At 42.2% G+C, this 14,907-nt stretch overlaps 1 protein-coding gene across 2 annotated transcripts in view; it reads right to left on the reverse strand.

Moving 5' to 3' along the window:
• Positions 1-14,836, reverse strand: part of ASB7 (ankyrin repeat and SOCS box containing 7) — a 28,688-nt gene extending 13,852 nt beyond the window's left edge. Inside the window, exons 1-4 of one of the 2 annotated variants that reach the window (XR_012582081.1) lie at positions 14,663-14,836; positions 13,861-13,955; positions 8,301-8,399; positions 4,902-5,162 (exon numbers count right to left, since the gene is read on the reverse strand). Coding sequence is in view for 1 of the 2 variants with exons in the window: in XM_074549174.1 (XP_074405275.1) it covers positions 4,902-5,112 (211 nt within the window). In the remaining variant the exon portion in view is untranslated. The remainder of the gene's footprint in view (positions 1-4,901; positions 5,163-8,300; positions 8,400-13,860; positions 13,956-14,662) is intronic. The other variant, XM_074549174.1, reaches the window with a different exon arrangement.
• Between the last annotated feature and the right edge of the window lie 71 nt (positions 14,837-14,907).

Below are 14,907 nucleotides of genomic sequence, written 5' to 3' on the forward strand. Positions count from 1 at the left end.
TAGCATTGAATGATACTCAGATTATTTTATTTCATGTGAAAGTTGGGCACATAAACTAGATATTAAGTAGTTATTTAAAGTCCACTGTTAATAAAACTCTTTCTAATACTGCAATCTAGAGGATATACAGATTGATAGATAAAAGACTCATATTTGAGAGTTTCAATTTACAGCTCAGTGGGACAGTTTTCCTTTTTCTTTGACACCTTCCTTAGGTCACTCTATCACAGTAATTTGGAAGCCAAGAAAGCAATGCTTCTGGCATCATGGAGTACTTCTATTATTTCAAGCTTATTTCCCTCAGCTAGGGCTTAGTTCTGACCACAAGGTTTAGAAGCATGGCTACATGCAGCTTCTGTTTTGAATTTCCTAAGATAACATTGATACAGAAATGTCCAGGAAAGCATTACTGTTCAGAGACAGAAACACTTTAGGAGCTTAGGGGGGGTGAGCATTTGGCATTCTCTAGATCCCCCCAGATTCTGCTTGACCTTACTAAAATTTAGATACCTTGAAGCCAAGACTAAAAATAAATAAATAGGGCTGCTTGGCTACTTTCTCTTACTATTTCATTTCTAGGAGCTTTAGTGAATTATTTCTTCATTTTTATATGAATAACCAGAAAGTGCTCAGTCAATACTGAGAAGGTATCACCAAGGGACAGCTAACTGGACACTTTCAAGATTTTAGCTTGTTGTAACATTAACAGCAGTGGTTGGAAATTAATAAAACATATTTCTTGTCCAGTGTAGGATTGTCTGTCTCTGTCTGTCATATTAAAAATTTACAAAGTACACTAAAGGGAAAACAGGCTTGTTTTACTAGATTACTAAAAGCTACACTTTCTGTTTTGGGGTTGCTTTGTGACTCCATTTTGTTTATATGGGTGGGAAGAGATGGCTTCATAGAATATTCACTTTAATAAAATGAGGCAAATACACTAAGAAAGTAAAATTCACTATTTCGCATGAAACTAAGTTTCTCCATGGCTATGATGAACTTTCTGCATTTCACCAGTTGCTAAATAATATTTGTTTTCTGACTTATCCCCTCTGTATCTAGCTGGTATTTCTGCTGGCTTCATCCTTTAGTCTGGACTGTTTTTTCTGCATTTTCCCCATCTATCTGTGTCTCCCTTCTCAGCAGATAATAAAAAGCTTCCTGCTGTTGCACCACCTCCACTCAAACAGCCAATCTGCATGCACAACACTGTCCTCTGGCTCTTTTCTTTGCTGGTGAGCAATGATGGAAGAGAAAAAGCAAAAGCAGGAGGCGGACAGGTCATGACTCCCATAAGAATCTACTTTTTATTTCCAGGTCAGTGACCAGATTCCCTCTCAGCCTTTATTAGCCCAGCTCACCCTCCATCCCACTAGCAGGCCATGCTGGGAGTGCTGGGAGCCTTGCAGCATCTCAGATCTGAGGCACAGCACTCCACCCTCAGCAACAGCTCACTGTGCTTTTCCCACTCCTGTTTTCCCCATGAAAATATTCCCAGCTCTGCTCAGCTCCATCACCCTCCAGACAGCCACAACCACCACCAGCCACCCCTTCCTTCCCACCTCAGCTCCCTCTTCCCCCAGAACTCCACAGGCTCCCTCTCACTGCCAATTTACCACCAATATATAGTTCAATACTCTCTATTTTACAACAGAAAAGGACTTTTTCCTTCACCCCAGTATCTTTTTTTTTGTTCCACAGGGATTAAACATCAGCAGCAAAACAATCCACTCCAGAGGGAGAAAAGGAGAGACCACGTGAGCAAAGGTAGACACAAACCTTTGCCTAATGAGGGTGGCATGATTAACTCAGCTTGTGAGAGTCAACTCACTTGCTGCTTAATAACTCATTTGTGACATTATTACGTGATAAATACTCATTATTTTTGTGCCTCTGTTTTGAGGGTAAACGAGGCAAGGCAGCAGGCAGTGCCAATTTTGGGGAGTGAGGCTCAGCTGCAGGGAAGCTGCTGTGGATGACTAAAGCTCACACTATTTGTTACTCAACTTTCTCATCCTAGTGATTCAACTCCAAGCTGCCTCAGGACAAAGGTGTTTCATTACTGGCAGTTTTCATGAGGCATCACATTCAGCTGCTACTTTGTATGGGAAAGAGTAACAACAAAAATAAAAACAAACCGCTGCATCAGCAGCTCTGTATTATGAAAACCTATAAAATGAAAATACATAGGAATACAGAAGGGATTGGGGGTTTTTTATCATCTTTAAACTTACAGATAAAAAGTTAAAAGCAATGTATGTGACTTAAAGCCTTAAACTTTTGAAAGTTTGAGATTATCCGCATATATTACTTTTAAAAAGTGGAATTTAAAGTTATATCCTATATAGAAATAATTATTTTTTTCCCTTCCAAGAAGGCCACGAGGGTTTGCCCTTGCTATGTGGTTACAATCTGTAGTAGGTGCATCCACAGATTGCTCAGGCTGTGTCTCACCACTGCTCTTAAGGAACAAATCCCTGATTGTGCCATCACCACAGCCTGTCAGTGCCACCCCACTTCCAGGATGGCCCATAAGCTGACAAACCCAGTGACAGACACAAGGGGTCCATATGCTCAGATACACAAAGCATCACAGAGATCATTTCAGTTTCCTTGGGGCTGAACACCTCATCATTCATTTGGTAAGAACAGTGCTAGAATAGAGGATGCTGTTCTTCAAGAGCACTGATCAGAACGTGGAGAACATCTACTGATTTCCTCTCCAGCACCACTTTAAAAGATTAGGATGATCCCTTTCTAAAGCTTCAGGTGGCCTTGGAAGATGATAAAGCAATGAGAAATTCTGACTGTACCACCTGAGGCATAATAATCATCACCCACATGAGTACCACTTAAATCAACAAAACTCACTCAGCTCTTGAAATAAAGTTTCATCGTGGCTGGATGCAGGAGAGCTGTAAACTCATCTGGATTAGCTGACACTGAAGTCCTTGCACAAAGAGGACTGTTTTCATAAAGTTTAGCAGATTCTGTGAAAGCCTATATTAAATTTAGTCTTTAATGCAATTGGTTAACTTGCTTCAGAATTCTGAAACAAGCTTCCCTAGGATTTAAATTCAGGGATCTGCCTTCCTCTAATAATACCCCCTAACAGAGAAGAGAACCCTGTAGTGAGGGCATTTCATTTTATAATGAGTCCTTATAATGCCCTATTTTCATAATGCTTATTCATTCCTTAAACAATTCCTATGCAATGCTGGGAGGAAATAGTTATTAAAATATAAACCTAAGCTATGATGTCATTCACAGAGTATGCATCAGAAATAAACAGATATTAAGAACAGAAGAATAAAAAATAAAAATTACAAAAGATAACCAGAAGTATTTTATATCTAACCAATGCTGGAAAGCCCTGCAGTGCAAACTGGGACAGAAAGGTGTCAGATGATGCCCTGGGTTGGCTAAATGATGCTTTTATCCCCTGGGTTGGCTAAATGATGTTTTTATCCCCAATTGTCTGTTCTGTTGATGCTGAATAATAAGTTTTGCACCTTTAAGACTCGTTCCAGAGAGTGGAGGGAGGAGAGAAGCACAGTTTGTTTGCAGACACTGCACTCACTCCTCCACACCACTACTCCTAAACTGTTGTCGTCTGCAGATAGACAGACAGCAAAACAGAACTCTATTTTAATTAGTTTGAACTAGCTAAAGCAAAAAAGTTCCCTCAACTATAGATTTTTTTCCTTTTTCTTTAAACCTACTCTAAACTAAACAGCCAAAAAACACCAACAACTCACAGCTACAGCCCACCAAGCCAGGCCTGAGCCACAACATTGCCAACGCCAAAAAAAACTAATAAAAGACTAACTAAGCCAAACTGCAAGCCAAAAAAGAGACTTTTCTGAGATGAAAAAAGAGTTTTCATCTCTTTTAAAACAACAAGAAGTTTTATTATTTATATTATTTTTCATTATTTATTTTTTCCAATTTTCTCCGGAAAAAAAGTTTTTTCCCAAACCAATAAAGAACAGAACCAATTAAATCTACTGTTCTAAAAAAAAAAAACCCTTTAAAAGTTCTCTCCCAAATTTACCCTAAATCAAAAAAAAAAAAAAAAAAGAGATGAGTATAAAGCTTTTTCTCTGTGGGGAACTCCCAAATTAATTTACCCTAAACCAAAAAAAAAAAAAAAAAAAAAGAGATGAGTATAAGGCTTTTTCTCTGTGGAGAACTCCCAAATTTACCCTAAACCAAACAAATTGACCCTAAAGCAAATTTACCCTACAAATCCAGATGAGTATAAAGATTTTTCTCTGTGGGGAACTTGTGGGATCTCAGCACCTCAGGACTGAGGTGTCACCGAGAGCACCCTTGGGGGGCTCGGGAGTCCTGGAATGTTCCAGAAGTGTCTGGTGGCTGGACTTTGATCCTACACAGGAGACGACACCTGTATGAGGATAGGAGGATTTCACCAGGGTGAATGGTGAAGGGATTAGTTAATTAGAGAGTGAAACACAGGGTTTAGGATTTCTGTACAGGGGGGTTTAGAGAAGTAAGATGGAGGAATTGGGGCGTGTCCTGTCCTCCTTCTTCTTCTCCTCCATCTTCTGTGGTGATGGTGGCACTTTGAGATTGGTCATTACTAAAAGTGCACTGGGCAATAAGGGTGAAAGGTATTGGGGAAAAATGATAAATATTGTACACGTAACTTTGGGTATAAAGATAGGTGACCGCCCGGAGGGAGGGGAGTGTGCTCATGGCTGGCTGCTGAGCAGAGCTCTGTCGGGCCGAGAGAAAATCTTTTAGATAAACAATTAATAAACACCGAGACCGAGAAAAGAACTGAAGCCTCTTCTGTTCCTTTGAAACGCGGGCTGCCCCAAGGCCACCCCGGGCCTTTCCAGGCCCTCCAAACAGCCAAAAACCGAACAGGAACTCACCTCCATGCTCCAGAAAGACACGGACACACCTCTCCTTGCCCCTTGCTGCAGAGAAGTGGAGCAGGGTCCAGCCGTTGGCGTCGCGGCCGTTGGGGGAATAGCCCTGCTCCAGCATCTTGCGCACGGTGTGGACATCGCCGGCGGCCACGGCAGCCTGGATCTGCAGCTCTTCCTGCAGCTCAGGGTTCCTCCTGCAGTGGTGGTGTAACATCCTAGCTGAGTCTGGCCTTTACAGGAGCCTCATGAGCTCACACGAGTCACCTTCAGTCAATGGGAAGCAGGAATAAATTAGGATTGGGATCAGCAATGGGGGATGTAGGAAAGAAAGCATGGGGTTCTGTTAATCCTAAGACTTCTCTCTGTATGCTGGGAAAAGTGATGTTACACGGAGGATAAACCCCAAATGATCTCACTCTTATTAGCAAAATCATAGTACATGGTGACATCACTGAACAGCAAAAGAAAAGGACATTTGCACATTATAAATAGTAAATGTTTTCTTCAGAAGTGACAGCATCAAACAGCAGCTCACAGTTAAAGCAACCAAGCAATGAGCAAAATGAAAAACCTCCAGAACTCACCATTCATTTCACAATCACACTGTGGTTAATATCACCACCTCCAGAGACACTGGTTAAATGGATTACCCAAACTATGGAATGGATGATCCAAACAGTGGCAGGGAACACCTTGCATTGCTACAGTAACTGAACTGTGATACTCTTTCTTTTTCTAGAAATGCACCCCTTGTAAGCTTCAGTGAAAATATCTTACCAATAGAATGCTGTGACCTACTGCATGTGAGTATTAGTAACACTCATGTTCAAATCGAAAACTTTAATTATCTTTTTTCGTTTTTCACCCTTTTTTTTTTAATTAGAGTTTACTGTTTGTATTCTGGCTTGAGCACTTCTTAATTAGTACACACAGGCTGCAAAGAACTTCTATGTTCCAAAAATCAAATATGAGGATAATATTTTATGAGATCTGAAAATATCTTTAAGTGCAGTTACTACAGTCCTGTCAAACACCATGAGAACATATATCAGAATAATTCCATTTCTAATTACCTTGATAGAGTACATGAGAGCTGGGCCAAAAGGGTATCTAAAATAGCCACTGTAAAAGAGCCTGGAAAGAAGCACACCTTGGGAAAGAGAGAAATACTGTGTACTCCATGCTCTGTTTGGAAAGTACCACCTGCAGTTCTACTTGGGGGCAAGAAAATGAACAGGTGTTTAGGGATTGTTCCCCAGCACACAAAGTTAAATGATTGCATTTTCACATACATTGTGCATTATATCCCATAGTCCTAAAATAGAAAGGAGTATCAGAAGAAAGCGTAAAAGCAGGGTATGAGAAAGATAATGCTGAGCAACAGGAGCCTAAGAAAATATTCAAATGTGGATGGATATCAACACAGACCTAGAAGATTAAAAACAGGAATGCATTTAAACTCCTGCAAAGTTAATCAACATTAAAGTACAAAGAAAAGTTCTAACGATGAAAATCCATTTAAAGCAAAACTTAAAATTTACAGGAATTTTTTGGTTTATGAGGATGTCAACACACATCATCACCTAAACCTTCTTTTAGGTATCAAAAATACTTCCAGATCCTCATGATCCACAGGTCATTCAAAAGAAATTGCAATCACCTCCCCACATGCCACTAGACACTTGTTTTCCTGTGATGCAGGTATGCCCACAGACAAGAGAAAAGTGAAAGCATCAATCACTGCCAACTTTGCAGACAAAGGCACAGTGTGTGTTTGCTCTTCTACAACCTCCTCATGCCCATGGTACGGAAGTTATTTATCTGCTTTTTGGAGAGATATAAACTTATAATTAACAGGTGCTCCAGTGACCTCACTTACCCTGCAAATATGGAAATTACACACAGCAAATGCCTGTCTTTGACATTTATAAATGCTTCAGCTTACCATGTATGGCAACAATCACTACTTCAGCACAGGGTTATTAAAGAAGACTTTTTAGCTCCATATGTTATACATGGCTTAGAAACTGGCTTTGTTTTGTTTTACAGTGTGAACTTCATTATCTGAGGCTGGGAGGAAAGGAGATTTACAAAGCAGCAACTGCCAACTCAATAGGTCAGCTTTTGCAGCATATTCCAAAAATCAAACTTGGTTAATCTGATGACAATGGAAGTATTTCTATTGACTCTAATAAGCTTTTGCTAAGCTCTTTTCTAAACTCCAATTAGCACTTCAGAACATGCTCACCTATAAGACAGGGAGCTTGACTTCGCTCTGCATCACACCACTAACAGCACTGGTAATGAAATTCCAGCTGCAAGAGCAAGATCTTCTTTGGATTTGCAGGTGAAAACTGACTGTAGAATCTAACTGATGATGATGAGTCATGCAAAACCCTTAAAAAATTCTAATTCAGACCATGTCTCTTTTAGCCCTAGTTTCTGAATACCTACAAAAACAAGATATGAAAACTTTTTTTTCAAACTGAGAATACCTGATCAAAACTTAATGTAAACAAACTTCATGATGCCATTTTTACAGTCCTTTCTTGTAAAGGACCAATACTTGCAAGCCCTCAAGTGATCCTGAAGGTGAAGGTCAGGCTAGATGCTCAAAATGCTACAGAAAGAGATGGGATGACTAAAGAGATGAAATGGGATTTCTCATTTGAAGGGCCAGCAGTATTCCTTCCCCCTGCAACTCTCTGTGAAGACAGTTGGTTGAGGAAAAGCAGAGCTCTCTCTCTCACACTTCTCAGCTGGTGGGTATATTTGTAATGCAGCATTATAAAAAATTGGCATTGGCTCCATATGTTGCATGTGACTAGCAGAGCTTATTCAAATGAGCTGGTACTAAAGTACATAAGTACTAAAACACACAAAGCAGAAGACAAAGTCAGGCAGCTCCTTTTATCACTTGCACAGTTTCTGTAAATATCCACTCTTCCATCTCACCCCTATGGCAAGCAATGAAATTCAAATGACAAGAATACTTAACCATAACATTAAAGGTTTCAGGATAGTTTTAGGTACACACCAGCTTTGAAAACATTTTTACTTCTGCTCCATAGATCATTTAAAACTCCTGTTTGCAAAGCCCCATTTAAGACATCAATCTTTGGAGAAGAGAAGGAGGACTACTGGAAGTAGTCCTTTGGCATTTAATATTTAATGTTTTGCAACTGTAATCAATCTCATTCAGGACTCAGCATGCATTTGGGTTGTTACATATTGGCTTTCTGCATGCAAGTAAAAAAACAAAAGGAAGCACAGGGGGGAAAAACAGACCTATGTATTCTTGGTTATAATGATTTTATGGTGCCATGGAAATGGAGGACAGCAACAGTTACTTAATTGATTTTGCAAGTACAACAGGATAAACTCAATGTGGTCCTGAATTACCTTATAAGAGGTTGTTACTCTTTGATGGATGTCCCACTCTTCATTGTCTTCACTGTTCATAATCTTCTGTGCCCATGTGTGTCAAACAACCTGCTACCCCTTCAAAAAAATGGTATTTCTTGTTAGTTGTAAAGAATAAAAGCCAGAGGTTTACTTACTTTTACTTTGTTTGTGTGTGAGAATGCTACATTTTCATGCAGCTATGTCAGGAAAGACCCAAAGTGTGTCTCCTATTATTACCAAAGGGTTCTCCAGAGGCTGGGGAGGGCACAGTTTGCATCTGCCACATGAGGAAAAGGCTACAGGGAATATTTTATGGAAGACAAGAGAAATGAGGGATGTGCTTCCTCTCTGAAGTATACCTTGAAGAAATGGTCTACACCCTTCCCTAATAATTATGTGTATCTGCCCCTCCTGTATGGAACAAGAATGGATACAAAGGTTACAGTAGGTATTTCTGCCTCACTGCTCAACACCTCCCCGTGGGAGTCAGATGCCAGGAAAAACATTCAGGATCCATTTAGTTCTTCCCAAACTACTTTTGTGGGTTTTTTATTTGTTTGTGGGGGTTTTTTATTGTTGTTTTTGTACAGGGTTTGGGTTGGTTTTTTAAATCTCCATCCCAGCTGTGTTTCCCTAAGTAAAGAATAAAACCTGAGCCCTTAGACCATTGAGTTGTGTCCTTCAGGTGGATTTGCAGAGCCACCAGGCTGTCTCCTGTCCCTCGTGTGACAGCTCAAGCTGACACACGCTGTGTTTCACAAACAGGTAAAGCCACCTCCACAGTACAAGAAAACCACCAGCTTAAAAATCTTCACCCTTTCCTTCATATAGAAAAACCAGCCTTTTAGAATCAAGGTTTACCAAAATCCAGTTCCAACCCCTGTGCAGATTCCTCCTTCAGAGCAGCCCCTCCTTATCCCCCCATCACCTGCACTTAATGGGATCAGCCCCAGACCGTTCCTCCTGTACTCATCACTGTTATTTCACTAATTCTGTCTACACCTTTATCTGACCTTTCATTTCCTTTGGCTGCAAACTTTTAGTGAAAGGCTCCCTTATCTCATCTGAGCACTGCAATCATGCAATAAACAATAAAACCATTAAATACTTAATTGTACAGCTGATCACACAAACCCAACCGTGGCTCGTTTCCTCTGCAAACGAGTTGCACCAGAGCAGTTCCCTCAACTGTGCAGCTCTCTCTTAGATTAAGTTGAAATTTCTGCCACTTAATGCAACATAAAATCATCCTTTGCAATGATAGCTCAAAGAGGAGGATGAAAAAAAGCCCTTTTTATCCCTCTTATGCACATTTTCCAAGAGCTTTGCTTCCCAAGATAAAACATACAAGGTCTTCAGATATGCTTACAGCCCTGCACAGAACTGCACTGCCATGACCTAATTTGATCACATTTCTAGCCTTGTTTTTTTGCATAGATGATCAGTCGTTCACCTTTTTTTTTTTAAATTTTTGCATGATTTTCACTTTAAAACCCACACATTTTTTATTAGCTGATGCAAATTAGAATTGCACTGACTTCACAGACTACAGACAAGGTAACAGATTGCTCCACTAAAAAAGTAACAAGCTTTTTTCCCCCCAAAGGAAAATTAGCTGCATATGGCAAGAGTAAGATCTGCAACTTTAATAAAAATAAGTCATATTTAGTAAGAGTAAAGCTCCCTCACTCAATGACTTAACAAAGTTTGATTAAAACACTAATAATTATAGTAGAGGCAGCACTAAATAAAAATAATAAGACAAACATCCTCATTATCTATTGATAATGTCTCATGTTGTCAAAGAGATCTTAGACTTTGCCACATCAATGTGTCACTTCTTTAAAGTCACTGCAAACATCATGTGGAAAATTAATTCCAACATATGTATACACTTACTTTAAAGAAAGTTAAAGGTTGGTACAAAAAGCAAGACCTCCAAATTCAGTATTTTGCTCATTCACACGGCCTGACAGAAAGAGCTGATCCCTAAACTCTGAGATTACACAGCCAAGAGCAGAATAAGGACCATAAATTACTGATGTCAGCCTAACCCTGTCCAACAAGGGAAGTGCACCATTACACATGACATTTAGTATCTGGCATGGACCTCATCAGTGTAGGTCTGAGTTGCCTGTGGTTGAAGTATTCTGAGACATTTAAATCAAATAAACAACAGAAAAAAGGAAAGCCCTGTGGAATAAGGATAATCACATCAGCCTTCATTAGTCTCACAACTCACTTCTCCTACCCATTTCAAAGCCTGAACAAGCTAAATGTGTTCTCACTCACATGGCATTTTAAAAATGGTCACTATATTTTTGACAAACTAAACACAACCATCATTTCAGCTGTCACTCACACTCCTATTCCAGGAGCTCTTCAGACAAGAGAGGAGGGCAAACAATTGTGTTGTCATTTGCATTCTCACATCACAATCATGAAGTTTGCAAGTAACATGTGAAATATCAAAATTTCACAGAGCCTTATAATCCCAAATATATTTTCTGCTGAAAGTTCCATGCTACAGCCCAGACATGAAGAGAGATATCCCTATGGTTGAGATAAAAATCACCAAGCAACACATGGGAGCTGCTGGCCCTGAAAGCAATGAGTTAACAGTGCATGAATCCAAAAAAGCAATGAGTTAACAGTGCATGAATCCAAAACATCACAGAGGAACTGCTGCTTCAAAGGGAAGAAGCCTTCACTCCTCACAAGGTGTCATTAAAGTTACACATTTCTCATGAGAGCTCCTGTGAGGCCAGCTCATAGCTCGGACATACAAAATTTAAAATAACCAAAAAAGTTAACTTACAAGTGCCCCACCAACTTCAGGTGCTCCTAGAACCAGAGGTGGTGTTGTTACACACTAATAAGCAGCTGCTGTGTAGTTACATTCTGCAGGTGGGTGAAACTGAAGCACAGGGGTGTCATTTTACTACAATTACCCATCTCACTGAGAGGTTGTGAGCTCTGACTTTGGGCCTGATGGAGAATCAGAGATCACCCAGCTCAAGCAACTTCAGGTCTGCAGACCTGAGGGAAACTTCACCTTCAGCAAGCACAGCAACCCCTCAGCATCCTCAGCACCCCTACCCACATACTGGCACCCTTAAGCACAAGCAGAGCCCTGAGAATAAAATCCTGCAATTCCTTCTGAAGGCAGGACCTCCATGCTGCTGCTAAAGCCAGGCCTTGCAGCTCCTTTTTCAGTAGAGAATGCTGCATCAGGTTCACACAGCCAGAGCCTCCTCCCTCATGATGTGCACTGACAAACTGCAGGGAGCTTGTGCTCTGCAGCATGCCTGGAGATCCTCGTGTACCAAGCAAAAAATACCAATTCCCCTCCAACTTCCTGCAGTGATACCACTAAGTTTTAAACAGCAAAAGTCAGATGGAAGCTTAGCCTTATGAGTAATTAATTTGTAGCAAGTGTTAATTGCTAAGATTTATGTATTTTCACGTGATTTACTACCATTAGAGCACCCAAACACCAACACTGCAAGGAATGACAGAAGCAGGAACCAATGGCAAGTTCCAACCACATTAAAGGAGTCACTTCAGCCCTAATTCTCACAGCACAGCTGATAAAGCAACTGAGTGCTGCTTACAGAGTTTGTGTCATTCAACAATCTCTAGAAATACATTTGATATATATTACTATTTAATACAGCCTAAAAGAATCCAAGTGGACAAAATTTTTTGGATGTCTTTAGTGGACACAGCAAGATTTTCACTGTGATAATATCATTCTGTAAGCACTGCTGGAACAAAACAAAACCATCCCTCAGACAGCACATTTCCTTTAAGGGTTGAGAATTCCCAATGAGGAAAAACAACCTCAAAATGAGGATATAGACTGAAGACTAAAGCTTTCTCTAAAGGGCTGCTAAACTTGCAACATGCTGCATTTCTTCCAGGGATCAAGAGCAGGACTTCAGCAATTCAGGGATCTCTGTGCCTTGTTTCAGCCATGTGCAAATTTCTGCCAGAAGTTAATTCCCTGATTCCTGTGAACTCAGTTCCAGTCTCTGCATCTGAATCAAACTTTGCTGCTCTGGCATTTCACACTAGGAAGGAAATTCACAAATCAAATGAAAACTTAGGTCTCCTGTTGTGAATAAATCCCAAAGATCCCATGAATTGTTGGCACCACGAGGTGTTCTGTCAGAGCAGCTATAGCCCTGATGTGAGAGGCACTGGGTGGGTTGGGAAAAGGGAGTTAAAATAAACTAAATTCAGATGAAACAGCTGTGCAGTAACTGCACTGGTAAGTTTGTACTGATGCACATCTGCCTCACCTATTAGCAGGAAAATCCCTCCTGGAATCACACTGGGCATGTCCACATGTTCTGCCATTACTCCTGAGTTATCAAAATAACACGGAAAATTTCTTCCCTGCACTTCCAAAGCGTGCCTCAGGATTTGTTGCACTTGTGTTACAGAGGGATTTTCTATTTAATCTTCAACACAGAGCAACCACTTTTTGCCTTAATCTAAAGACATCTGTATTGGAAAAACGATCCAGCCTTGACCAAGGCTGTTGGCGATAAACACTGCTGCTTCTCCTGCAGGCTAATGCTCAAAAACAACTGATTGCCAACAATGAACAACGTTTTGGTACAGCCAGTGACATCTCTGAAAACACGACACAGACCACAGGGACCTCCAGGGAGGGCATTCTAGCCAAAAAAACCAAGCTCACCTGCATTTGAAACAGATTAAAATGGCTTCAAGACAGACCCTGCGTTAGGAGAAGGCGCAGAGTCTCCATCCTTTGGAGCACACTGACAGCAGGATGCAGAAAAAGTCTGACTGACATCATTCACCCCCCACTCTCTCTCCTAGGATCCATTTCTTCATCTCACCACGTAGAACACGCAATTCTCCCTACGAACAGCTCTCCCCCTGAAACAGAACCTCCCTCCTACCAGCAGCACTGGTTTTCAGGACTCCTTTCATTTTTTCCCCTTAAGCACCCAACAGCATCATCTTCTTCTATGATCTCAGCCCAAAAAGTAAGTACTTGCAAGCAGACACCATCCAATTAAATTAATTTCAATTTTTGCAGCTCCGTTACAACACACACACAATAAAGTGACCCACACAGGAGTGAGACATGACTAAAGCAATGTACTGCAGTTACCATGACCTAGCCCAATAAAGATTTTAGAATTGAAACAGAAACAGAAGCAGTGCTGAACCTATAAATTTATGGAAAGACTTAAAGAAAAGATCCTTTTAACAACTTAGAGCAAAGTATTTTTAAGTGACACCCCTGAGATGAAGACACAAAACCCCCATTAAGTAGCAATTCATAATCAAAACAACATTTACAGAATAATTTTGGAAAATTATAAAGCGTTACGAGAGGAACTGTACTTCAAATGGGATTCAGAGCTTTCAAACTTTAAAAAAAGGTCAACAGAAAGTAGGTTTTAAAAGAACAAAGAAATCTAATGCTACCCATTCAAATCCATAAAAACACAAGAGGCCCCAATCCCAGCCAAACCATGTGTCGAGGATGACTCTGAGAGTCTAAATGAATCATCACCTTTCTGGGGGCTTTTTGAGTGCTGTTTTCTCTCTTCTGTGTTATTTTGTTCTTTGGAGTCACTATTTTTAATTCTCCTTTAAGGCAGCTTAAACCTAAAAAAAAAATAAAATAAAAGTAGAACTGAGCCACACAATGACATAAAAGAGACCAATGAAGAAGAGAATTGGTTAATACAAAAGCAATAGCTGAGCAAAATAGGAAGAGCCTTCACAAATTTGGAAGGAAAGGGGTTATTCATCAAAATCGGGATCTCTCCTGGAAAAGGAGGACACTCTCCCAGGATACTGAGGAGTTGAAGGGATAATAACGGCAGGACCGCTGCCCTGTCAAGGCAGCTCCTCCAGGGAATGGAAGTAAAGATAAGTGCTAAAGAATGGGACAGGAAGTAACCCAGAAAGCTGAGCTGCTGGGAAACCAAACCTCTCCCTCGCAGGAGTTCACGCTCCAGGAGCCGTCAGCGGCGCGCACACACACACACACACACACACACACACAAAAAGCCGGCCAAGCCCCGGCGCACAGCCCCAAGGCCCGGCGGCCGCCGAGGCACCGGGGGCGCCGCCGGGGGCTGGGGACGGGGACCCCCCTCCTTGGGCAGCCCCGGGGGCGGCCCGGAGCCGGCCGGGGGAGCGGGCAGGGGCGGCGGGGGGCTGCGCAGCCCTTCCCGGAGGGAGCGGCGGGGGCTCCCCTCACGGCCCCGCACCCGCCGGAGGGGCTGCCCGGTGTCGGCGAGGGGAGGCCACGGGGTCGCGCCCCCCCCTCCCCGCGCCGCGAGGGACCCCGGGGCAGCCGGGGTTACCTGCGTGACCCGCGTGCCGGAGCGGGGCGGGCCGGGGGCCCCGGGCGCGGCCGCCCCCCGCGCTGGTGGCGGCGGCGGGCGGGGGGTCGGGGGGGCCGAGCCGAGCGGGGACACTTCGCTCCGGGCCGCCCCCCTCGGCTCGCGGCGGGGTCGGCGGGCGGGGACTGACCCGCGCCGCGGCCAATCCGCGCCCGCCGCGCCGGCCCCGCCCCCGCCCGCGCGCCGCCGACGCGCCGCCATTGGCT

The sequence above is a fragment of the Zonotrichia albicollis genome, chromosome 11 (genome assembly GCF_047830755.1).
Source record: "Zonotrichia albicollis isolate bZonAlb1 chromosome 11, bZonAlb1.hap1, whole genome shotgun sequence".
NCBI lineage: Eukaryota > Metazoa > Chordata > Aves > Passeriformes > Passerellidae > Zonotrichia > Zonotrichia albicollis.